This window comes from Leptonychotes weddellii, chromosome 14 (assembly GCF_054177405.1).
Source record: "Leptonychotes weddellii isolate Sample4059 chromosome 14, ASM5417740v2, whole genome shotgun sequence".
In the NCBI taxonomy this organism is placed as follows: Eukaryota; Metazoa; Chordata; class Mammalia; order Carnivora; family Phocidae; genus Leptonychotes; species Leptonychotes weddellii.
In genome coordinates this window covers 4,219,389-4,245,535 of record NC_138382.1, presented here as the reverse complement: position 1 = coordinate 4,245,535, position 26,147 = coordinate 4,219,389, and the positions used below count along the sequence as shown (strand labels likewise).

Sequence of the window (26,147 nt, the reverse complement as noted above, 5' to 3'; positions counted from 1 at the left end):
AAGTCATGGTTACCTGAGAACCATTTACAGCTGACTCTTTCCTGACCAGTGTCTCAGACTTTGCAGGGACAAACTCTACGGTTGTCAAAGTGCCTGCTGGGTCCACACCACTAGAGTAGCACGCGAAGTTTTGTAAAGGAGGGTGGTTTCCTTTCTGTTGGTGAAATGTGATGTGAGCGCAGGAGAAAATGTGGCTGCCGACACACAAACACACACACACACACACACACGTGTAAAAGAGGTGTTAGAATTTGCATCAATTCGGGCGCCTGGGTGGCTCAGTTGGTTAAGCGACTGCCTTCGGCTCAGGTCATGATCCCAGGGTCCTGGGATCGAGTCCCACATCGGGCTCCCGGCTCAGCAGGAGAAGCCTGCTTCTCCCTCTCCCACTCCCCCTGCTTGTGTTCCTGCTCTCGCTGTCTCTGTCTCTGTGAAATAAATAAATAAAATCTTAAAAAAAAAAAAAGAATTTGCATCAATTCCATGGACAGCTGTCATTCAGTACGGTGGATGCATTGGTCCTCTGCAGAACTTGTTTACGACACACCTGTATCGATCCACCACCTATAATTGGGTTTCTAGGGAAAATGAAATATTGCTTATATATAGTTGCACAGGAACACGTTGCTCTACGAAGTAAAACCTCGTGGTTTTGCACACAGCAACCAATTACACAAGCTTAACTGGCACGATAAAGCTTATTAGCGTACCTGTCATGTTGCAATATACGAGAGCAGGTCCAAGCGGGCCACTTCCGTCTGAATCGATATAGTAGAGCCCTGAGGAGTCTCCTCTGTGCTTGTGGGCTTCACAGGACTGCTCATACAAAGCTGCAAAGGACAGGGATCTCAGACAAGGGCTGCAATGGGGAAGATTCCTCCCTGTCGTTAGTGATGGGATATTTTCCCCAGTGATACTCATTCTGCCTTGCTCTCGGGCACATTTTCTCTAGGGGAGTGGTCAGTCCCCTGTGTCAATCAGGCAGCATGAAGACTCTGAAGCTTGGAGTGAAAGATTTTAAGAGGTATCACCGTGTGGATCTGAACCCTGCCTGCTCTAGAAAAAAGATTCTTCCCAAAACCATGGTAACTGGACTCACGCTATCTACTTCTATTCCGCCTCATAATATCTAAGCATCTGAAGTGAACTGGCTTCATCTCCCTAAGTGATCTGTTATTATCTAACAACCATGTCGATGTATTAAATTACTCAGTAATTATACCCTCTGTTTACTTAGAACAATCTACAGGTGCAATGCATTGTTTACCAGATGAGTTTTATAAATCGGCAACTCTTCTTCATTCCACTTATAAGGTGTGTTTTAAAAGAAATTTCCTTAAATGCTTTGCAAATGATTATTCAAGCAAATTGAAAGTCAAAAAAATATATATACATGAAATGTCTCTTGGTAATTTCAACGTATCCTGATTTTTAGTTGAATTTTTTTATACGTGCAATAAATGTTTTGCTACCACAAGGCAAGTGATTAACATCTGCAGATGATGGACTTAATTAATGTTCAGAATAAGTTTAAATGACTAATCAACTGAGTAATACCTTCCATGTGCATCACTCATTTCCTTGACAGGAAAGACCCTTTGAAAACCTGAAAAGTAGCTAATGGCAGCCAGGAAAGAAGTACAGTAATGGTTCTGGCACAGTGCAGACTGGATCCCTCAGCACCCTAAGGATGAGACCTGGCATCCATGAACACAGTCCCAGCAAGTGGCCAGGCAAGAGTCACAGAGCAGAGTGATCCTAGTAGGGACAGAGGGGGCAGAGCATGGGCAGAGAACTGATGCCATTCTATACTCTATGGATTGTCTGCCCTTTAAAACTCTGCCTGTTTTGAAGAATGAAGAAAATCCTGGAGAGGGGGTGGGGCAGGGCAGAGGGATTTTTCTCCCTTCTCACAGAAGAAGAAGATCAAAGTAATGTTCATTTGCCCAGGGATTTTGCAAAATACAACATTCTTTTATAAAATATGGCCAAGTGTCAAGTGTGTCAAATTAGATTGGCCCCCATCAATAGCACACCTAGCACCATCTACTCTGATGGCCACAGAGACAATATGGATCGCTTTCCCAGACATGCTGGTATTTTGTCCACTCATGCTTATATTTCTACAAATACATAAATATGATCGTAACCGCCTAGAAGAGTGTCCAGAGGGACAGACACAAAGTGATAACAGTGGTTACGTTTGGGTTGGGGCTGGACCTACCTGGGGACCAAGGGTAGAAGAGGAAACCCTAGGAAGACACTTGCTCTACATGTGAATGCAGACTCACTCACTGGGCACTTACACCAAAAACTAAAGGTCTCTGATCCCTTACTGTGGATTTGGAAATATCTCACCTTCATTTTGATATACAGTTAAAGAATCACAATGAAGTCCATTCAGTTATTAGACCAAATCAAATTATTAAGGCCACAAGTGAAAGACCCTTTATATAACACCTGTGAATTTTTAAATCAGAGTTGTTTGGAATGATGTTTAAATCAGAGTTAATGATAACACTTTAGCAATCATTCCTTAGTCATTAATATTCAGTAGGTATCTGCTCTGTGTAAGACAACTTGTTAGATATGATGAGGAGACGCTGTAAGTAGGAGGCCACCCCCATTCCTAGCTGCAACTCTAGACCAGTCACTCAGCCTCAGACTTCCCAGAAGTCCAGCTACTTCCAAATAGAGTTATCTTGGCAAGTTCTTACCTGGCACCATAATAGTAAATAGAGATGCAGGTAGAATTGCTCTGGGTGAACGTATGGGATTTTTAGGGGGGGGTGAGTCACCTCCCTTCGCCTGAAAGAACCTCCTGGCTCCTCTGTGGAACCCCCTGAGCTGGGGACCAGGTCTTCTCATCCCAACACTGATGCCTGCTTCCCTGGGGTTCAGTTCACATAAGGTTGGATACATGACAATCCGTTCTTTGCTCAGTGAATTTTCATGTCATGCTATCTCTCTAAAGACCCAAAGAGAGGAGACGTGCTACAAAAGAAGGGACTCAGAAATGTCGGCAGTCACTCTGGAAAACAGTATGGAGGTTTCCTCAAAAAGTTGAAAATAGAGCTACCCTATGACCCAGCAATTGCACTACTAAGTATTTATCCCAAAGATACAAATGTAGTGATCCAAAGGGGCACCTGCACCCCAATGTTTATAGCAGCAATGTCCACAATAGCCAAACTATGGAAAGAGCCCAGTTGTCCATCAACAGATGAATGGATAAAGAAGATGTGGTATATATACACACAATGGAATATTACTCAGCCATCAAAAAGAATGACATCTTGCTATTTGCAACAACGTGGATGGAACTAGAGGGTATTTGCCAAGTGAAATAAGTCAATCAGAGAAAGACAACTATCATATGATTTCACTCAAAACTGGAATTTAAGAAACAAAACAGGAGCATAGGGCAAGGGAGGGAAAAATTAAACAAGACAAAATCAGAGAGGGAGACAAACCTTTAGAGACTCTTGATCATAGGAAACAAACTGAGGGTTGCTGGAGGGGAGGGGGTTGGGGGATGGGGTAACTGGGTGATGGACACTGGGGAGGGCACATGATGTAACGAGCACTGGGTGTTACATGAGACTGACGATTCACTAACCTCTACCTCTGAGACTAATAATACAGTATATGTTAATCAATTGAATTGGAATAAAAATAAATAAACTTTTTAAAAAAGAAATGTCAGCAGTGATACACAAAAAAGGAAAAAGTAGAATAAAAACATAAACAACAAAAGCCAATGATTAGAAAACAATGAGGATCTCGGGGCTCTGTCATAAACTTCTAGTAGGTAATGAATTAGGGGTCAATAAAGTTTGGCTAGCTGTGAAATTGAGAAAATAATTCTTCAGGAAAGAGACTTGTGTTCAAGGTGGAAGAAATGGGATGGAGAGGGGGTCGAGAGCTCTGGCTGGCAGCTGTGTCACCACAGTCGAAGGAGCTGACCCCTCTCTTTCCTCAAGCGTACAGTGTGGAAAATAAAGCACTTACCTTCTAGGGCAGGTTTGACTAAAGGAGTTGAAACATGCAGAACTAGAGGGAACTAGGATCCCACAGGCACGGGGCAAGTTCCCAGTGTGTTAACTACCACCAGCATCAAAGAGCATCAAGATTGCCAGGGACCTGAACATTTACTTGTGCTCCTCTGGAGACTCTCCTCGTTTGATTTTATAAACACTGACCATCAGTAATTTGTCCTCTTTACTTTGGCAGACAGGACTTGAGAACCAAAGTTGGGTCCAACTCAAGGAACAGAACAAGTAACACCATCATGTCATCTAGATTGCTTTTTGTATTTTGGGGGGGGGGTGTTGTTTGTTTGTTTTTTCACTTTTTGTTATATTTTATCTTCCTATACTTATTTTCCTTTGCCTGCTATTTTTTTTTTCATCCTATTTGGTACTATGGATTTCTGCAAGCTGCCTTAACATCACTAGGAAATAAAATTGATTAAAAATAAACCAGACAAGGGCACCTTGTGGTTCAGTTGGTTAAGCGTCGGACTCCTGATTTTGGCTCAGGTCATGATCTCAGGGTCGTGAGATCGAGCCCCATGTCGGGCTCCACACTGGGCTGGGATTCTCTCCCTCCCTCTCCCCCGGCCCCTCCCCACCTCTAAAATAAATAAATAAACAAACCAGACAAAAATTAGTCTCCAAAATACCTACTGGTTCTCGTTGTTGCTTTCTAGCACACAGCTGCACAGATACAGACACATAGGCACCAAATCAGAAAGGGAAAATAGAACTGCACGGAAATCGGGAACAGTGAGGCGTGAGGCTTACGGGAATGGCAGGTCGCGCCCGTGTAGCCAGTGTGCGCGCAGTCACAGGAGAAGGTGTCCCAGGACTGGGAACATTCGCCCCCGTGTTCACAGTAGCTGGGCAAGCACCTACAAGAAAACAGATACACCTGCTATTTCCCACATTCGGTCAGGAGAAAATGTGTATCTTAGCACTAACCTGCTACACTGGAACATGGTACTGACAGTGCTTTGAGGAGAAAAACGAGACCATGAACAAAACCCGCTGGGTCTGTCAAGAAGGTTTCCTAATGCAATACCCACCACAGACTAAGAAGCCCACCAGATGCTACCAATTGTCCTGTATTGGCAGCAGATAAATCTTCTACACATTGCATTATATCAAAAAATGTGTTTGCTTTTTCACAAATAAGGCAAGATTGGTTTCATCCATGATCAGAGAGACGAAGCGCTAGCAATGGCCACAGGCGGCCAGCCACACCTGTTCCCCTCCCTGCCTCCATGTCCTTGCAGTGGGACCTGCAGATCCTTCCACTGAGAGGCATGGCCTACTTCAGCCGGGGTTGGGCGTGGGACCTGCTCTGACAAATGGGGCATTAGCAAACTGATACATCAGAGGCTAGAAGAGTGTTTGGGAAGTGAAAGACCTATACCCAGAAAACGGTAATATATTCATGAGAGAAACCAGAGATGACACAAACCAATAGGAAGACATGCTATGCTCATGGATTGGAAGAATTAGTACTGTTACAATGTCCATCCTACCCAAAGCAATCTACCTGTTGGATGCAGTCCCTATCAAAATGCCAGTAGTACTTTTCACAGAACTAGAACAAAAACATCCTAAAATTTGTACGGAACCACAAAAGACCCTGAATAGTCAAAAAAATCTTGAGAAAGAAGAACAAAGCTGGAGGTATAAGTCTAGATTTCAAACTATACTACAAAGCTATAGTAACCAAAACAGTCTGGAACTGGCACAAAAACAGACACAGAGATCAATGGAATAGAAACGATAGTGCAGAAATAAACCCACAATCATATGATCAATTAATCTATGGCAAAGGAGGCAAAAACATACAATGGTGAAAAGACAACCTCCTCAATAAATGTTGGGAAAACTGGACAGGTACGTGCAAAAAAATGAAACTGGACCACTTTCTTATACCATACACAAAAATAAACTCAAAATGGATTAAAGACCTAAATTTGAGACCTAAAACCATAAAACTCCTAGAAGGAAACATAGGCAGCAAACCCTTGCACATCAACCTTAGCAATATTTTTCCTAGATATGTCTTCTCAGGCAAGGGAAACAGAAGCAAAAATAAACACCTGGGACTATATCAAACTAAAAAACTTTTTCACAGTGAAGGAAACCATCAACAAAACAAAAAGGCAACCTTTTGAATGGGAGAGGATATTTGCCAATGATATATCTGATAAGAGCTTACTAACCAAAATATATAAAGAATTGATACAACTCAACATCACGAAAACAAATAAATTAAAAAATGAGCACTGAATCTGAACAGACGTTTGCCCAAGAAGACATCCAGATGGCCAACAGACACTTGAAAAGATGCTCATCACTCAGCATCAGGGAAATGCAGATCAAAACTACAATGAGATATTATCTCACTCCACTCAGAATGGCTAGAATCAAAAAGACAAGAAGTAACAAGTGTTAGGGAGAATGTGGTGAAAAGGGAACCCTTGTGCAATGTTGGTGGGGATGTAAATTGGTGTATCAACTACGGAAACAGTATGGAAGCTCCCCAAAAAGTAAAAATAGAAATAACGTATGATCCAGTAATTTCACTTCTGGGTATTTATCCAAGGAAAACAAAAACATGAATTCAAAAGGATATATGCACCCCTATGTTTATTGCAAGCATTATTTACAATAGTCAATACATGGAAGCAACCTAAGTATTCATCAATAGATGAATGGATAAGGAAGATGTGACATATATACACAATGGTATATTACTCAGCCATAAAAAAATGAAATCTTGCTATTTGATACAACATGGAAGGACCTAAAAGGTATTATGCTAAGTGAAATAAGTCAGATGGAGAAAGACAAATACCATATTATTTCACTTGTATTTCGAATCTAAAAAAAAACAAACTAAACAAACAAATAAGCAAACAAAAGACAATGAAAAAAAGATACAGACTCATAAATATGAGAGCAAACTAGTTGTTGACAGATGATGGGGGAGGGGAGAAGGGCAAAATATGTGAAGGGGCTTAAGAGATACAAACTTCCAGTTATAAAATAAATGACAGGGATGGAAAATACAGCATAAAGAATATAGTCAATAATATTGTAATAACTTTGTATGGTGACACATGGTAACTACACTTTTCAGGGTGAGTGTTTCATAATGCATGTAATGGCTCAATCATGTTGTACACCTAAAACTAATATAATACAAGACTGTTGAATCACAGACCTGTACCTCTGAAACAAATAATACATTCTATGTTAAAAAAAAAAAAGAAGAAGAAGAAGATAGCAGGAAGGGAAAAATGAAGGAGGGGAAATCGGAGGGGGAGATGAACCATGAGAGACGATGGACTCTGAAAAACAAACTGAGGGTTCTGGAGGGGAGGGGGGTGGGGGAATGGGTTAGCCTGGTGATGCGTATTAAAGAGGGCACATTCTGCATGGAGCACTGGGTGTTATACACAAACAGTGAATCATGGAACACTACATCAAAAACTAATGATGTAATGTATGGTGATTAACATAACATAATAAAAAACAAACAAACAAACAAAACTAATATAATACATCAACTGTATTTCAATTAAAAATTTAAAAAATTTAAGAAGTTAACTCAAGTTAGATCATAGACCTAAATGTAAAATACCAAACTGTTAAACTCCCAGAAGATAATGCAGGAGAAAATCTAGCTGACCTTGGGTGTGGTGATGACTTTTCAGATATGGTCTAGGAAAGAAAAAATAGATGATTTGGACTTCATTAAAATTTAAAACTTAAGGGAATGAGAAAGAAACCACAGACTAGGAGATAGTCTTTGCAAAACACATATTTGACACAGGATGGATATCTAAAATATAGGTAAAACTCTTAAAATTAACAATAAGGGCAATGAACAACCAATTAAAAACTAGGTCAAAAGAGTCAAAAGATCTGAACAGATGCCTTCCAAAAGAAGATAACAATATGGAAAACACACATATGAAAACATGCCAGACATCATTAGTCATTAGGAAAGTGAAAATCAAGCCCACAACAAGATGCCACTTCACACCCACTAGGGTGGCTATAATCAAAAGATAATAACAGCTGTTGGCAGGGATGAGGAGGATTTGGGCCCTTCTACATCACTGTTTGAGAATGTAAAACGGTACTTTGGAAATCAATCTGGAGACTCCTCAGACAGTGAAACACAGAGTCACCACTGACCCCGCAATTCCACTCCTAGGTATATGCCCAAGAGAACTGAAAACACAAGTCCGCACAAAAACCTGTACATTAATATTCATATCAGCATTATTCATAAGAGTCAAAAAGTAGAAATAACCTAAATGTCCATCAAATGAGGAATGGATAAAACAAATTTGTTATATCTTTACAAAGGAATGTTATTCATCACAGCTTTGTCAATGATGTAGAAAAGATGACCCACATGAATTTAAAGGAAGATTACCTGGGTCCCCACAAGCCACACTGCCTCTCTTGCTATATAGTTAAAGTTCTAAATATAGTCCCTCAAAAGCCTAATGCAATTACAGGAGCTATGTAATTACTTATTATCCTCTGGAGCTCAATGCCTATTTCTCTCAAGGAGTCAAAGGAATGGGTAACTTTGGGTTACTTCTACTCTATACACAGCACTCCTTTGCTGTTTGGGAGAAAGATGCTGGAAATGAGCCCAATTTCTTTCAAAGGACACACATAAACACTCTCCTGCTAGGTCTTCTGGCATTTGAGTGGAAGACACCTGATTCTGTGCCAAGAACTAGAAGGTGCGCTTCTTGGGAAAATAGAAGGATGTCTCTTCACCTCCAAGGATTAGAGGGCACGTCAGTCTGCATCCAGGCCCTTCCCTTAGTGACTGTTGTCCCATGTCCTTGGCCTATTTAGGACAGTTTCCTTGACTACACACCTGAGGTCGGCTTTCTTACCCCAAACCTCCTGCTTTCCTGGCAGGACTCAGCGTGCACAAGGAAGACCAGAGAGAGGTACCAGCTGTAGTAAGAAAACTAAAACGGCAGCACACTCCCAAACCAGCGTGTATCTTAACCTGACTTGAACACTGCTCCACTGCCAAAGACCTGGGGTTGGTGGGAACCACAAGTCCAGCATGCTGGCTATGCTTACAAGCAGATGAAGTGAGCTTAGTCTGTACCAGTTTCTTTGGGAAGGGAGGTTATGAACCCTACACACCATGCATGGACCAGGTCCCTTCCAGATTTAGGGCAGATGCTGGCCAGAGTTGATGCAGAGGAGGCCAATCAGGATTGAAATAGTGCTTAACACCCTGGCCTCTAAAAAATTGCAAAGAGAACAGACTTTAGCCTAGAGGCGAGCCAATTCAGGAAATTCACTGGGTACTTGTCAGAATATGGGGGTAAAGCGTGCCTAGACTTAGAGCAGGAAAGATGAAGATTCATGGTGGAAATCTGGGTGGGACAGAGGACACTGGTGACGCATTTGGTGAATGGGCAAGGGTCTCGTTCCTGAAAGATGGAACAGAAGCAGGATCCTCTTCTCTACAGTGAGAAAGAGATCCCTGCTTTGAGATGGAGACTTCAATAGATGTCACCTTTAAGATTCTTCTCAACTTTAGGATTTTGTACTTCTATGATTCTCAAAATATCTTAAGATTTAATAACTAAACCTCTTGACTCTGTGCCTCCCAAAATCGTGCTTCTCCTCCATCACTATTCCACTGAGTGGTGATACCACCCTTCATCCAGCTGTCCAAGCCAGAACCTGAGGGTCATCCTGACAGGTCCCTCTCCACCCCTCCATAGCCATGCAGCTCTTCAGCTTGTGATTCTATCCACCAAACACCGTGTACATCATCTATGTTTTTCTCTTCCCTACTTCAGTCAATCATCCTTTCTCACATGGGTAGGCAGCCCCTTACCTGGCCTCCCGGTCACACACCCTCTCTCTGCGGTCCACACCCAAATCATCTTCCCCTGTGGGCAGTATTGCTTAACTGTGCAAGTGGCTTCCTAGCACAAAGCCCTCAGTGATTTCCCAGGGAACCTTAGATCAATGTCCAGATTTTGAGTTGGCCACCAGGCCTCTGTGGTGTAGCCCCTGCCCAGCCAGGCAGCCCCATCTCTCGCCAGCCCCTGCTCCTTGCCCTCAGACTCCCAATTTCTACAGTAGCCATGCTCAAACAGGCAGACTCATGGCTGCACTTTGGCTTGGGCACATGGCTGTACCTTCACTGGATGTCCAGCTTCTCTCACTTGACTGACGGATCCACCTTCCACCCCAGTGTAGGTGTCTCTCCCTCCTCTCTGACAGCCTGCCTCATCCCAGCACAAATTAGGTACCCCTCCCACATGTCTCCACAACCCCCCACAACTTCCACTTCGCTTTGGTCTACTAATCTCTAAAAACCAACACGTATAGTGCATGATATTGCCTTTAGCATCTAGAAGATTAACGCTGGCCAAAGTCCACGGAAGTGGGAAAAGTGGCCCCATCGGTATAGTCCATGCCTAGAGGTGTTCAAGATGGCATTCCTGTGATCTTAAAAGAAACCTGGAAAGGACCGTGTAACCTGAGTTATATGACATGAAATCCTAATGTCCAAAACACAACTGGTGTAAGACACGGTCCCTCCTCACAGGAACCTCGTCCTTGAAGCCTTGTCCCCAAGAACCCACCACTGTCCCCGTGTCATGGGAGCCTCGGGAGGACAGAGCACCATGTACATGAGTCTTTGTGTGGCTCAGGAAGGTCTCCTATATCCCCAGCAGATTTCAAACATCTTTTCATAACCTGCTGTGCCGTTGGGCCAGGAATGTTATTATGCATCATGAATTATTAACTCCTATGCCTGATGGATAAGAGTTACAAAATCACCTGCATTTTAATAATAAATCTCAGCTTCACCTGAGCACACCATGACTTGCTCTGGACAGGCTGGTAGATGGCTGGGCTCAGCACAGAGCACCCAGCAAGAGCCTGGCCATGGATGGCTGCTTTGTCGTATTTTTTACCTGAATCTATTTCGTGGTGCATTGAACATGGAGGTGGTAGGTATGGCCTGAAGCACTAAGGAAGAATGAACATTTCTAGTAGTGGAGAATAAGGACATGTTTTCAGATGTTAAGCCATAAAAACTATAAAAAATTCCAATTATTGACTATATCAGCCAAAGTGCCGATAGCTCTTTTCATACCCACTTACAGCATTGCCATGAACCTCAATTTCTGCTTTGAGCGGAGAAGGTAACTTAATACCCTGGATCCCAGAGGTCTCCATCCATTGTTGGTACATATTTCTAAAAATCATTTTTAGGTGTGATATGGAAAACCTTTCTATTTTGGTGATATATATATAAATATATCATATATATATACCCACACACATAGGCATACTTTGTTGTTGGTTTTTCATTTTGTTTTGTTTTGTTTTGTTTTTGGCTAAAAGACCTTTATGCACAAAGGGGCAACATGCATTTCTTATGTAAGAGAAATATTGTGATTACATCATATTTTGTGAGGAAATTCCCTGGGCACTTAAGTAACTTCCTGTGAGCTTCACCACTGAATTGACAACCTGGCCCCTGACCCCTGACCCCTGACTCTCCTGAGCCACTGCTGGCCATTCCCATGCGTGAGGGCTATACCCTACCTCCAAGCAAATATTTTTGAACCCCCTCCCAATACCAAGATTCAGGATTTCAGAGCTGGCTGAAGTTATAACTTACAGATGAAGCCAGTTTCTATGCCAGCATACATTTCAAAATCTGAAAATTAGGATTCAGAGTTTTTGCCTAATTCTTTGAATCTCTTTTCTCCCCTACAAATGAATAGAATGTAAACTATACACATGAACATCTGCATTAAAGAAATCTCAAGCTCTTGTGAGTTAATATTTTAAGTACTGGAATTTATGGTTTTCTAACACACTGCCAAATTGCAATGCAACTTGTAGTTTATTGGACACAACATGGAATTCCAGTTAGTGTTAAACTGGGAATAGATTTACTGCACAAAGCACTTTGCAAAGCATGAACTCTGAAGAGGGTGGCCACGCACGGACGTGGGGGGGTGTCTGGAGTGTGTTCGTTTATTCAACAGGAATATAAGGCAGTCCTACTTCAGGAAGGTCAAACATAGCAGGCACAGAAAGAAATTTAATGTGTTAAAGCTAAGCCATCCCTTTTAGCCAGAAAAACTGAAAGTCAGATAGCATGACAAACAAGACAATTTGAATAAAGTTGCAATGCTTAAGGATTTTAACATGCTAGTGTTTCAAAGCTTCTCCCTTTTTTTATTGAGGTATAATTGACTTATAACATTATATTAGTTTCAGGTGTACCAGAGAATGATTCCATAGCTATATATATTGTGATATGATCACCACAGTAAGTCTAGCTAACATCCAGCACCACACATAGTCACAAAATTTTTTTTTTCTTGTGATGAGGACTTTCAAGATCTACTCTCTTAGCAACTTTCAGATACGCAGAACAGTATTAACTAAAGTCGTTACGCTGTGCATTACATCCCCACGACTTACTTATTTCATAACTGGAAGTCTGTGTCTTTTATTCGCCCATTACCTCCTTCACTGAACTGGTACAGTGCTCAGTATATGGTAACTGGGTTCCTTCCATTCTTTGTTGTGTTTACATGACTAGAAATCCCCAAAGGCTCAACCTTTCCAGGAGGAAGAGTTAGTTTTCATTTTCCACGTAGATAAGGGAGCATGGGGTGCATCCCGATGACCACATGTATCTTTTAACTTACTGGTCCTCAAGATGATTCCTCATCTCTTTAGAACATTCTAATCTGTTTTGTGCAGTAGAAGAGTTTTTAAAAGTATTTATACTCATAGTATTTACACCCATCAATAATTATAGCACCGCGAATAGGATCCTGTAAAAACTAAGTAGCTTGGGGACATACACAAGGAAAATTCATTACAGTGAGTCTTCTAAGAAAATATCATTTGAAAGGAGCAATTGTTTAAAATTAAAGATTGTTATTTTCTTGTTTTCAATTAATTATAACTTTTCCATATGGATTGGATATCTTGAAGAAAGAAGGGGCTAGAAGGAGGTGCTCTCTCTCAGCGGTTCATTTGTTTTTAACCTACTATCAAAAAATTGAAATCAAGAATGCTAAAATGACATGGGATGGCTTTACCTGTCCGTGAGGCTGCAGGTGTCTATCTGGAGGTCACGGAAACTCCCCAGCGCCCCCTGCTGTACTGTGATGGGGTCCACCGCCTTGTCGCCAATGGAGATGAGCCTCAGGCAGCCCTGAAACCCGGCCTCGGGACCTCCACATCCAGGGCCAGAGCTGCTGTTGGGACAGCCTGAATGAACATGGAGACACACAAAGGAGAAAGTCAACAGTCGGGACCAAAATAGTGCACAGATTTTGTACATGCAAGTTTGCTGCCTCCTGCTGTTTGCAGACACCTGAGGATTATTAGGCTTCCTACACGTGTTGCAAGGCTCATGCTCCTCATGGGGGGCGGGGCGGCGGTGGACGGCTGAGAACAGACATTACTGGTTTTGGTAAAGCACAGAAATAACAACTAGAGCCAGGCTTATGGACAGATGAGCCAAAGGGAGGATGTAAAATCCTATCAGTAGAGTCAAGGCCCATTTAATTTAAGCAGAATTTGATTTCTCTTTTGAAAGCGCCCAGAATAAATCACTCCTTTTAGCATGATATTAAACTATATGAACTAAAGGCTATGAGACAACAGAATCAGAAAAAAAAAAATCACAGGCCTAATAGGACTTGCGAAATTTAAAATGCTTGAGAAATAATTATGTATGTGAAATTTCTACTCTGTCTGCGTGTGTGTGCATGCACGAGCATAGTTAGAACAATGTTTGATTAAAAATGGTCAAAGACATCTAAGAAGAATTTATACTTACATTTCCAGTTGTTTCTGAATGAGGCATTTTAGTCAAATACCTTTTAACATTAACACGCACACAAAATTAACAAGTATCTCAATGATATGGCACTGAAAATAATGGAGGAAAATTAGCATATGGACTATTCCGTGCAAAAAGAAATGGGCTTTGATTGTTCTCAATAATAAGAGTTAAATTTTTACAAGTTCTGCTGCATTCACTAATTGGCTTGCTGTAAATTACTGTTAAATTAATTAAGGAAAGAAGCCATCAGACCGAGGTGACTCACCAAAAGCTTTAATGGCCTAGGAGAGCAAACCAGAATCTGAGCCTGTAAATGCCTCAAGGTTCTGAAATCGGAACCTAAGGACAGCCAACCTCAGACAGCCAACCAGGCTTTAAGCTATAGACAATCAATAATTTCCTCTCTTTGTTTCCACACCTTCTCTATATAAGTCCTTCCCCTGGCTCCTGTCCACGGAGCACCCCTAACCACTTCTACTTCGGTGTTGTGTGATTTGAATCAATGTTTGCTCAAATATACCCTTAAAAATTTTAATACGCCTCAGGTTATCTTTTACCATTAAAACCACAATTCCTGGACAGTGGTTTTATTTTATTCCCCTGGGTTTCCCAAGAAGACAATCCTATTGTAACAATGATGAGCAAGGACACAGCTTTGAAATCAAAGTCAAAACCGACTGGGTTCAGAACCACCTCCTTCCCCACATGTGGGGCCAGCAGGGTGGAGTGTGCTCTCCCACCCTCCCTTGAGTTGCCCTCTGAAGCAATCACAGGTTCTTCGATTTGAGCACGGCAAGATTCCCCCTGTACAGGAGGAAAGTAAACGCTCCAGAAAGAGAACACTGTCACTGTAAATGCTTTGGTAAAAGGCCACAATTGGAGGAAATCTATAGACACAGCCTAGTCTGCATTACACACATGCCCCTCATTTTTGGGCCTGAGGCTGAGGTTCTCCCCAGGAACTGCCCTGGCTGTGGGGAGCTGAGTCTCGCAGAGTGGTATGACTGGTGCCCACGGATGCAATGGAGTGGTCAGTGACCCACATTCTCAACTGGGACTCCCTGAGGGGCAAAGCTCCTTCAGAGCCTGCGTGGGATCTTCTGAGGCTTCTGTTGCAACTGCATCACACCTCACCTTGTCTCTGTTCATCCTAGCTGCTCTCTCACCACCCTGGGGTTTTTTTATGAGAACTAACCTCACTAAGCCACGGTACACAAATCTCCCAAGCAGAGAGCCAGCTGCCTGGGGAACCTACCTGCAGCAATGTGGGGTAAAATCACAAAGCATTCACTTAATTGAATACTTTATTTTCACATGCAAACATGAAAATGCACAGCATTTTTTAATAATTTATATTTGATTCCAAGAAATTGTGAAGTAAATTTTTTGCTTCCTGGGAAACTTATCTATTTTATTTATTCTTTGCCTTATACAATTATGTCTCATTGACATAATTTCCAGGAAAATGTCTTCTTCTAACTTGTTAGATACAAAGTCATACCTATTCATCTTTTAAAAAAAATCATGAAAAAATCATTTTCCAATCATTTAAATATTAAGGAAGTTTTTGTTAATATTTACAGCCTGGGGTTTGAGGTTATTTGATAAGGCTCTAATTTTTTTAAATGAAATGAAATCAGTAATTTCTTTCTTTTTTTATTTTTTTTTTTTATTTTATTTTTTTTTTTTTAAAGATTTTATTTATTTATTTGAGAGAGAGAGAATGAGAGAGAGCAAGCACATGAGAGGGGGGAGGGTCAGAGGGAGAAGCAGGCTCCCCGCCGAGCAGGGAGCCCGATGCGGGACTCGATCCCAGGACTCCAGGATCATGACCTGAGCCGAAGGCAGACGCTTAACCAACTGAGCCACCCAGGCGCCCTCTTTCTTTTTTTAAAAAAAGATTCATTTATTTATTTGAGAGAGAGAGACAGTGACAGCATGAGGGGAGGAGGGGCAGAGGGAGAGAAACTCAAGCACAGAGCCCAATGCAGGGCTTGATCCCAGGACACTGAGATCATGAGCTGAGCTGAAATCAAGAGACAGATGCTTAACTAAGCCACGCAGGAGCCCCTGGAATCGGTAATTTCATAAAGATTTTACTCATTATATTTACATGGTTTTCATTCCCCTCTCTTTGAACTTTTGTTGTGAGGCTCACTGGTGCACCTTCAAAGGGTGGGGACTGAAGACAGAGCCTCCTCTTGTTCTCGCCCAACAGCTGCTAGCTTGCTGCCTAAGAATTTCCACAAAATGCATGTAGTCTATCTTTCTTCTGCTCTCAGTGACTGAGGCTTTGATGCTTTGTATTCCTGACAAATATAAACCAAAACCAGCCAAGGCCTGCATCAGGTTAAACCCACTGTTGAGCACAGTGGAAACCCATAAATTAGCCTCATAGAGATTTTGACACTTCAAATGTAATGTTATGTCATAAAGAACTGCCTAACTCTCCAGTTTCCCTTTACTTTTTCCTTGTTTCATGTGAAAATATGCACATTTCAGTTTGTAAAAGAATTTCTGAAAGGTTGGATATATTTGGATGACACCTGGTATATCTTTGTATCTTATTTATAGGTGACTTGTACTCACAGTGCTTAGGAACTGAGAACATTAGGATAAAGGATCAGAAACATTAAATCAATAAACCTTTCTTTTCTCCAGATCACAAACTTCAAACTCATCTAAAATACAATACAGTATCTGGGGCGCCTGGGTGGCTCAGGCAGTTGGTATCCAACTCTTGATTTCCACTCAGGTCATGAACTCAGAGTCGTGAGATCGAGCCCCATGTCGGGCTCCATACTGGGCATGGAGTCTGCTTAAGATTCTCTCTCTCCCTCTGTCACTCCCCACCCATCCCTGCTCACATGTGCTCTCTTTCTCTAAAAAAATTTTTTTAAATAAACAAATAATTTTTAAAAAAATAAATGCAGTACCTAAGTATTCCTGTAAAGAACAAACCTCAACTGAATCCAGTGGTCACAAGGAAATCTTTCTCAAAGTGGAACTTTAAGAAGGAAAGGTCAAACCGTCAAGTAATTCATTGTTCCAGTTATGAGATAGAGGTCAAGAAGCAAGGGGTGCCACGGCCCAAGACGTGCCTAGACCATGAGTCATCCTTTCATCCATGCAGAAGATTGCCTGAAGCCCTGACGGTAAAATAGCAGAGGGTCGTTCCTCGATGACCTGATTCAGGATGGACAGTGAAAGTGGACAGGGGATATTTATTGCTGAGTTAATGGAACATGTCCATCACTACGGGAGGAGTCAGAAATTTAACTACCTCTGAGGATGTTGGAGAAATTGTCGCTTTATGTCACGACACCAGAATGGGTCATGAGGTGAGACCTCATTACAGCCGTCATTGGCTCCCTGGTCTGCTAATGTGTCATGCATGCAAGGACACTTGAGAGATTCGGAACATAATTTAATATTCCCCAACTCTGCAGTGCGAGTGTGCTATTGAATAGTACAAAGATTCCACAAAAGGAATCCAAAAAAGGGCATCTTTCCACTACCCTCCCTGGCAGGCACCAAAACTCTGAATGATACAGTAGAGTGAAACTGTTGTTGGAAGAACGATTTACAAACAAAGCTCTCACTGAGAAGAAATAGAAAAGGAAAAAGGGAAACCTGCATCACATAGTGCTGACGGGACATATAAAAAGGGCCGCTAATCTGCGAGAGGACCCCCGTCATGGAAAGAAAGCCACAGAGCCCTGCTCTATGCTTGCTGTCCTGTCATCGTTATTGAGAACATCTTCATTAGCTAAAGCGTCCTGGTTTGGACAACAAATTATATGGCCATCCTAACTGTAATAGGAAGACGTACTAGTCCGCCTTTATGGGAAAGCACTGCAGCAAAGTGTGACCGACCACATTGTGAGTGGGAACTTGCAGTTGAACCTCCATCAGGAGAAACAGAAAGAGGAAGGAGAACCGGTTAGGGAGTGTCTCAGAACATGGGGTATTGATTTCTGAGAATACCAAATATTGCTACAGAGCACGAATTGGATAAAATGAATTTCATTGTTAACAAGATGCATATTGTGGTTCTGGTGGACATTAATTAAGAAGATAATTAAAGAGACACTGTCATACACCACTCTTGGGATTGGATAAAATAACTCTGACATTGACGTCTTTGGGTCTCAAAGTTTCCACTCAACTTGAAACTGACCTGCCCCCCTTTCCCCAGAACAGAGCTGGGAAGTCCAACGGACCATAGAGACAAGGGGCTCTGAACAAGGGAGTCATTACCTGTGCATAAAACTTGAGGATATAGTACATCTATTGAGAATCAGGACTCCATATTCACTGGTCCTAGACCTGCCTCTCCTGCTTTTCCTTGACAACAAATAATACTCATCTTTTTATTTAACATCAGTAAGTTGGTGTGTTTTGGTTTTGTGTGTTTGTTGCAGCCTGGTGAGGGCATTAGTTGAGTTGTTTAAATAGTATATATTCTTCCTCTAGGAGGAAAACATGCTGTTATGTTGGTATAAAATGTACAGTTGACTAAGTTAGTTTGAATCAGTGCCTGGAATTGTTCTGTAGGAATCAACTGGGTATTTACAGCTGAGTTGAGTAGAGGTCATTCTGAATTTATACATTAGTTACAGATAATGTGCTGTGATTGCAAGATCTTATACTATTTTTGCCACTCAGTGCCAAATTATAATTACAACCAAAAAATAGCACTAAGTGGTAAAGAAAAAAAGTCATTATACTCTCTCATGGGATGTTTAAACTTTGTAATTCTGCTCATCTTAGAAACACTATTTGTTATTGGAAACTATACTAATGAGACAGTTTTTCTGCACATCAACACAATTTTATGAAAATACATAAGAAAAGTCTATTTTTTTTTTTCAACACATTGCCTCCAAATCTCTAGGGTCCTTCCGTAGACCAAAAGCTGGAAACAACCAAAAGTTTGTTTCATTAAGTTGACTATGCATATTAGGAAAGCTTGATAGTTTGTACATAAGGAAAATTTTAAAATCACTGGCAAGATGATTCTTGGCAGCTGTAGAATATTTATCACATTTTTTATAATAGCAAAAAAATGGGGCACAATCAAATTGTCGCTCAACAGTAAAATGGGAGGGTGGATTTAATAAGTAAAACATGGTATAATATACATCAAAAACCACAGGGCAGTAAAAATTAATTAACTTTACCTATATATATTCACAGGTTTGGATCTCAAAAACTAATATAGAACTACAATGATAGCAATAATAATAAAAAGAACACAGAGGAATGCATTAGTGCCCTATTTGTAAAGTTAAAAGCAAGGGAACACAAAACACTATTGTTTAAATTTACCTACATGGGTAATAGGTTATAAAGAAAAGCAATACATTAAAAATTACAAACTTTCAGTTGTAAAATAAATAAGTCATGGGGATGTAATGTACAGCATGGTGACTACAGTTAATAATACCTTACTGTATGTTTAAAAGTTGCTAAGAGAGTAGATCTTAAAAGTTTCCATCACAAGAAAACACTGTAACTATGTATGGTGATAGATATTAATTAGAGTTATTGTGGGATCATTTCCCAATATATACAAACATTGAGTCATTATGCTGTACATCTGAAACTGACATGATGTTACATGTTGATTATATCTGAACTGAAAAATAAAAAGGCAAACAAAGATTAGTAAAAAGGGGGGGCAGGGTAATACTTAACTGGGGGAATGAGAATCTAGAGGAGCAAGGGAAGCTTTAAAAGCATTGCAGTATTTAATTGTGTACACTAGGGGGTTGGCCCATAAATATTCTTTCAAGAAACATGAATAGTATTTTAAAATATATACATATATTACATAGTAACAACTGATTCATATCATATCAACATGTAAATATTTATGGAAAGTACCTATTCTCACGTAGCTGTGCATTGTACATTTGGAACATGCAGAATGCTCAAATACGAGAGAAGATTCTGTGGTTTTGGAAAGTATTTTTCTTTACTTTTTAAAACAAAATAACAAGTATTCCATTTTTCATCATTAAACAATACAGCAAGGATTTTTTTCCTATCCCTTTTAATGCTTCAAAATCTTTTACCTTTAAAGTTATAGCTCCTGGATAAATTCTTTATTTAGTGTTGAAGGAATCTGCTCCTCTGCAGAGCTATAAAATCCATCATAAGCATAAAGGTTTAAAAAACTATCTGGGTCAGAAATGCACCATATTTAGCAGGCAAGGAAAGCAAGCAATCCAATCTTTTAATGCTCCTGGCACTACTCCATGTTCACAGTGATGCTTGCTTTAGGGGGCTTGAAAGATTAAACACCCTGATGCACGGTTTGTGTGCTTATTGTCAATTTTTAGGGAGGATTTTATACTTTCTTGTTGGGTTATCAAGTTATCTCCACCATGATTCCAAACTTATTTTGGAAAGAAACAACTATAAAATGCAAAACAGGAATAATATCAAGGATGGCTTCAAGCCAAGATTAGAAATAAGTCTTACAATTGACAGGCCTAAGCTTCTGGTGGCTCAGGATTTTTCACTTGAATGCCTCAGGAATGGAGATTCATTACCCTCAGTGGCTCCCCCTCCCTGGCTGAACGGATCCTGGACAGACTCAGTCCAACATCTACTGAACAGGCAAACACTTCATCTCCTATAGTCCGGAGAGATGGCCTGGTGTTGTCTTGGTAAAGTTCATCACAAAGTAGGGGGTGAACATCAGTAGCCATTAAATTCATTTCTTTCTCTGTGGTATATAAGGGTGCCCTTCTGTACAGACAGTGGGCAACAGAATGCTTCCTAAACTTTAGGGCAACAGACCAGCTGGGGATCTGGGGGAAATGCACATTCTGATTCCAGAAGTCAGGCGGGCTACGTCTGCATCTGTGACGAGCTTGCAGGTAATGCTGCCACTGCTGGGTCCCAGGCCACACTTGAGGACCTGGGCTCCTCGGGGAGCAGAGTGGCTAACAGAAAGAAGACCACCCACGTGCAGCAAGAAAGCTGTCACATAAACACCTGAAGAAAAGGTTCTAAGGGTCATCTGGCCTTAGTAAAATACTCTACAGCAAAGTACGAAAGGTAAGAAACAGAGAACAGGGACCCTCAAAGTTGCCTCCATATAGAGTCACCTGGAGAGCATGTTCCCCGGGCTTCAGAACCAGAGAAATCAGGATCTCTGGGGATGGAGCCAGGCACTAGCATTGTGGAAGCTTCTCAGGTGACTGCAGTGAAAACAGGTGCTAAATTTAAAACCAATCATAGCAAATGCACATCTAAACAAGTCCACCCATAGACCTGCATTTTAGGCCACAATTTATTGCCTTTGTCCGGGCGCCTGGGTGGCACAGTAGGTTAAGCAACCCACTCTTGGTTTCAGCTCAGGTCATGATCAAGCCCCCTGCTGAGCTCCGCACTCAATGGGGAGTCTGCTTGGGATTCTCTCTCCCTCCCACTCGTGCTCTCTCTTTCTCTCTAAAATAAATAAATAAATCTTTAAAAAAATGTATTGTCTTTGCTCAACACTCTCATTGACTATAACTGAAAGAGAAAGATCATTCTTCAGTATTAATCTTCATTTAAAATTGTCAGTTGTCTTAGAAGACAGGAGCTGGAAAGACAAGGATGGTTTGATTGCCAACAAAGCCAGTTCCTTTCACTTACCGCCCAAATAATAGATGTCCCCTGAATCAATCTGCCCACGCAGGGAATGAGCCACAGAGGCTGCCTCACCATCCACCATCACACTCAGATGATTTCCTTTCAATGATAAGGACACTGAATGCCACTGCCCATCACTTAATCCAGCACCTGGAGGTAAACAAAATCAGGTAAAAGAGATTCCTAAAAACCCTATAGATGTTTCTAAACAGAGCCATGCTTGAAAACAATATGATGAAGATCTAAGACCACCTACCAAAGACCACTACGAATTCACCTGAAACCCACCAGGTTATTCAGCTGTATTATTACTATATATAACCTTGGTAGACTATTTAGAAAAATATATCATATATATCAATATAACTCTTCAGAAAAATGTATCAGCAACTTAAGTATTAATAAAACATGAAAATTCCTTGAACAAAATGTAAAGTTAAAATAGTATCACATTAAAGCATGCGTGTATGCATACTCAATCACTGCATAAAATCACTGTCTAAAAATGGACAAAGACTGGTAGGAAATATTCTTAAATATTAACATTAACTTTTGGGTGAGGGAATTGTGTTTGCTTTCATTTTATGTCATTTTTCCATTTTCTGTTTTCCCAAATTTGTTAAGGCACATTCCAGCTATTGCTATGTTATTATTCTGAAAAACTGATATTAGTCCCCCCTAAAGCAGCCACTGTCTCTTGAATCCATGAGGCAAAATATCTATTTTTTTCTTAAAGTGATGGAGTTAGGGCTGGACATGTGGTTGAACCACTGCCCAGCGGCGACCAACTGCATGTGACTTTGGCGTCTCCTGCACACTTCCTGGCCAGGTCTTAATGGAAATCCAATGCTGTGTCATGCAGAAGACAAATCAGTAAATAGTAGGTACCCCAGAGTTTGTTACTTAGTATGTACTAGATTATTTTGTCAAAGCAAATAATCCCTGAGTTTCAGTGAGGAACAATTAAGGGTTTGGTTGTCGCTCTGGTCCTAGGCCAGTCGGGGCTCCGCTCTCTGTGCCCCCAGTATTTATTCACACAGGACTGAGGCTACTGCATGGCCCCATTTCTGCCTCATGGCTGAGAAGCAAAGGTACTTGGCAGAATCTTGCTGCGGTTTCTGCTCGGATGTGGTGGATGTCATTCGTTCAAAGGTAAGGGATTCCTCCCCTCCACGGGGAGGTCACGGCCACTTCCACACCCACAAAGATACCTGTTGCTCTGAAGGAGCCAAGTGAACAATTAGAATCTTTAGAAATTGTCTTGGCCACCAGGGTAGGAGGTCATAAAGAAACACTTTAGCTCATTTAAAAACAACAAAGTGATAATCGTTTGATTTCTTTGATGTCATGCCTGAGTATGCTCATGAGCCTGCTTGACTCTATACTGATCATTTTAGGGAATTGTCCCGATGTATCAGCCTATACCTCTTACAAATGATAAAGTTACAGACTGCTTAGAGCCGTCTAAGTTTGGAAGTCAACCTGCAAGAATGAGGAGTTATTTTATAGCTCATGGGGGTATTGGCCCCAAAGAAAATATGGCCATGTTTCCGGTAGAAAGTTAACCAGTCATATTTAATTTAATATCAGAGTTTGGCCCAAGTAACCCAATCAACCACGTAAATCCATGTCCCTCAAATGCTCTTCAATATGTCAACTATACTGCAATTAGAAATTAAAATTAAAATACATCTTTTTTGGTTTTGCTTGATCTCTCATCAGTGACGTTGACATGGACTCGAGATCCGCGTGCGTGGGAAATATGTTTCTGACCTGACCCTGAAGGTCATAGACCCTACTGTAAAAATAGCGATACCTTTGTTCTCCTCAGACTGTGAAATATGAGCGATGGTACTTCCCAGCACACACTTTCAGGGAGGGGACAGTTTTAAAGTCACTAACAGTCACTTCAGCTCTTGGCTGTGTACACACATTCAGTATAATAAAAATGCCAGACTCTCACTTTCTGTGTCATATTTGTGAAGCCAAAACTGTTTCAAAGACTCAACACTGGTTAGGTTCATGAACAATGATGAGAAAGCCGAGAACAGAATAAGGAGGATTTCGGTGATGACACTGGTCCTGAAGGAAATCCCCCAGCCCTGGAGCTAAAGGAAAGAGCTAAAGCTAAAAAACAAGAATCTGTGAATGTTCCTTCCACTCTTGTCATTCAGTATTGATTTTATTTTTTTTTTACTTTTTTATTGTTATGTTAATCACCATACATTACATCATTAGTTTTTGATGTAGTGTTCCATGATTCATTGTTTGCGTATAACACCCTGTGCTCCATGCAGAGCGTGCCCTCTTTTTTAAAGCTTACATAAAATCTGATATTAAAACCCAGTATTTAATTTGGTGTGTGAAATAATCCCTCCGGCTCCCTTCCCCCCCACCCCCACCCCCGCCACCTACCCATCTGTCTAGGACATAGAGTTATTTCATGGGAGAACTTGCAGAAAACACTCCAGAATATCTCCTTGAACAGGTAATAGATGTCATTTGCCTCTATAATAAAAGACTGTTTTTAATAAAATTCGACATGCTCATTTAAAAGTGAAATGCCTGCACTTATATTCATTCTCTGTTTCTACCCATTATAATTCTCACCCTTTGTGTTTCTTTTATGTATGTCCTACCCTCCCCGCTTCTGATGGAAGGATGGCATGTCTCCCAGGCATGGGAGACTACAGTTAAAAGATGGATGGAGAAGGGAGGATAGACTGTTTCTGATTTGCGCTCCTGCCCATCCCCGCAAAGGTTTCAGTCTGGGCGGGGCGGTTGATGGTCGCAGCATTAGTTTTGGAATCATGAGAACTAAAAGTTACAGAGTGGTTGCTGACTAGCAGGTACTGGGCTGACGGTTCGTAGACGCAGCATCATTGCTTCTACCATCGGTCACACTGGGGTCACTTCAAAGACGAGGACCTGAGGCTGTCAGAGAACACAGGTGCCGCTCATGGAGCCCATCAGCTCCAGCAGCAGAGGCAGGTCTGGAAATGAGCCTGGGAGGCGAGTCCTCTCACTCACCACCCCCACTGGCTTGTGTCAAATCTATCCTGATGACAGAGAATAATGCCCGGGCAGTCGAGGCCCTTCGGGAAAGGGTGGGATTGTGTCTTTTCCTGCAGAAAGGGAATGCACGCCTTCTGTTCCCACCACGCTCTGCAGGCCCAGTTCCATAAAAACACACACACTAGATTATACACCTTTGCACCTTTCTAGATCCTTTCAGAAACATATTGAGGTTAACTATTAGGAAGAAGGATCTAAAAGCTGGAAAAATGCATTTAATGCGATTTACTTTTAAAATTAAAATTTAAACGTAATTTAAAATGTGGTTCTTGGTTTGGTAGGGGCTTTTGTACTTCATACAAGGTTTGAAATGAAAAACCAACTGCAATCTGTCTCATTTTCCACCTGCACCTCGTTTTACTGTGCTTTTCTTTATGTGCTTTGCAGAGATCACACCTTTTACAAACTGAAGGTTCGTGGCAACTTGCCCAGAGCGTGTCCTCTCAGGAACATTTTTCCAACAGCATCTGCCCACTCTGTGTCTCTGTGTCACAAATCTTTCAAACTTTTTCATTACTATGACATTTGTGATGGTGATCTGTGATCAGTGATTACAACTCACTAAAAGCTCAGGTAACAGCATTTTTTAGCAATAAAATATTTTTTAATTAAGGTACATATATTTGTTTTTCCAGACATAAAGCTACTGCACATTTAATAGACCACAGTATATTGTAGACATAACTTTTATATGTGCGGGGAAACCAAAAAAATTCATTTAATTTGCTTTATTGCAATATTTGGTCTGGAACCAAACCCGAATATCTCTGAGGCATGCCTGTATTTCAAATGTAAAAAATATCACCCCTCAAATGCTTCTAAAAAAGGCAGCAAGAAAAATTCACCTCTGGTTTGCTTTCGGAAATTAACACATTGCACTGTAAAAGCTTAAAAATCAATGCAATAAAACATTTGTGTAATATTTCAGTGCCGGCCTTCAAAAAAAGTTAAATAACTCATACCTGTGTGTTGGAAGGGAGAACAGTGTGTACTCACATGAAGCAACAGTAAAACTATCTCTTTTAGTTAATGCGACATGTGGCTTATAAATCTACACAAACCAAGATTGAAGCGATTTCCTAAATTGGACTTGACACTCTTGGCTCTGCTCATTTGTTGAGGTCCACAAGGAAACTCCGTACGCCGGTGGTCAGATTTTTTTCATTTATAAAGAGAAACAGAAAGCTAAGTTTCATTCCCGGCTTTCAATCCCGACCTGGTAACCCTGTGTCAGGCAAGATGTTCTTCCATATTCAATATTCGTGGAATGGCACCTGCCTGGGTTTAAATTTTCATCAGCTCAAATGCAAAACAGTTCCCAGAGTCCAACGATAACATGACTCTGGAAGTCAGTTTAGAAACGTGGGTCCTTCTTGGAAGACGAGCAGAACATTCACCCATAGTTCTAAGAAACTTACCCAAAACAGGGATTCCCAAAGGAAGCAGGAGTGCTCACAAAAAAGGGAAAAATCGTAACTTCAAATATTATGAAGACCAGAGTGTGT

At 41.1% G+C, this 26,147-nt stretch overlaps 1 protein-coding gene across 1 annotated transcript in view; it reads right to left on the bottom strand.

The window, feature by feature from the left end:
* The window catches only part of LOC102750747 (contactin-associated protein-like 3), a 152,765-nt gene that overhangs the window by 51,050 nt on the left and 75,568 nt on the right, over positions 1 to 26,147 (bottom strand). Inside the window, exons 9-12 of the mRNA XM_081804056.1 lie at positions 21,571 to 21,717; positions 13,166 to 13,337; positions 4,806 to 4,912; positions 711 to 830 (exon numbers count right to left, since the gene is read on the bottom strand). Coding sequence (XP_081660182.1) covers positions 711 to 830; positions 4,806 to 4,912; positions 13,166 to 13,337; positions 21,571 to 21,717 — 546 coding nt within the window. The remainder of the gene's footprint in view (positions 1 to 710; positions 831 to 4,805; positions 4,913 to 13,165; positions 13,338 to 21,570; positions 21,718 to 26,147) is intronic.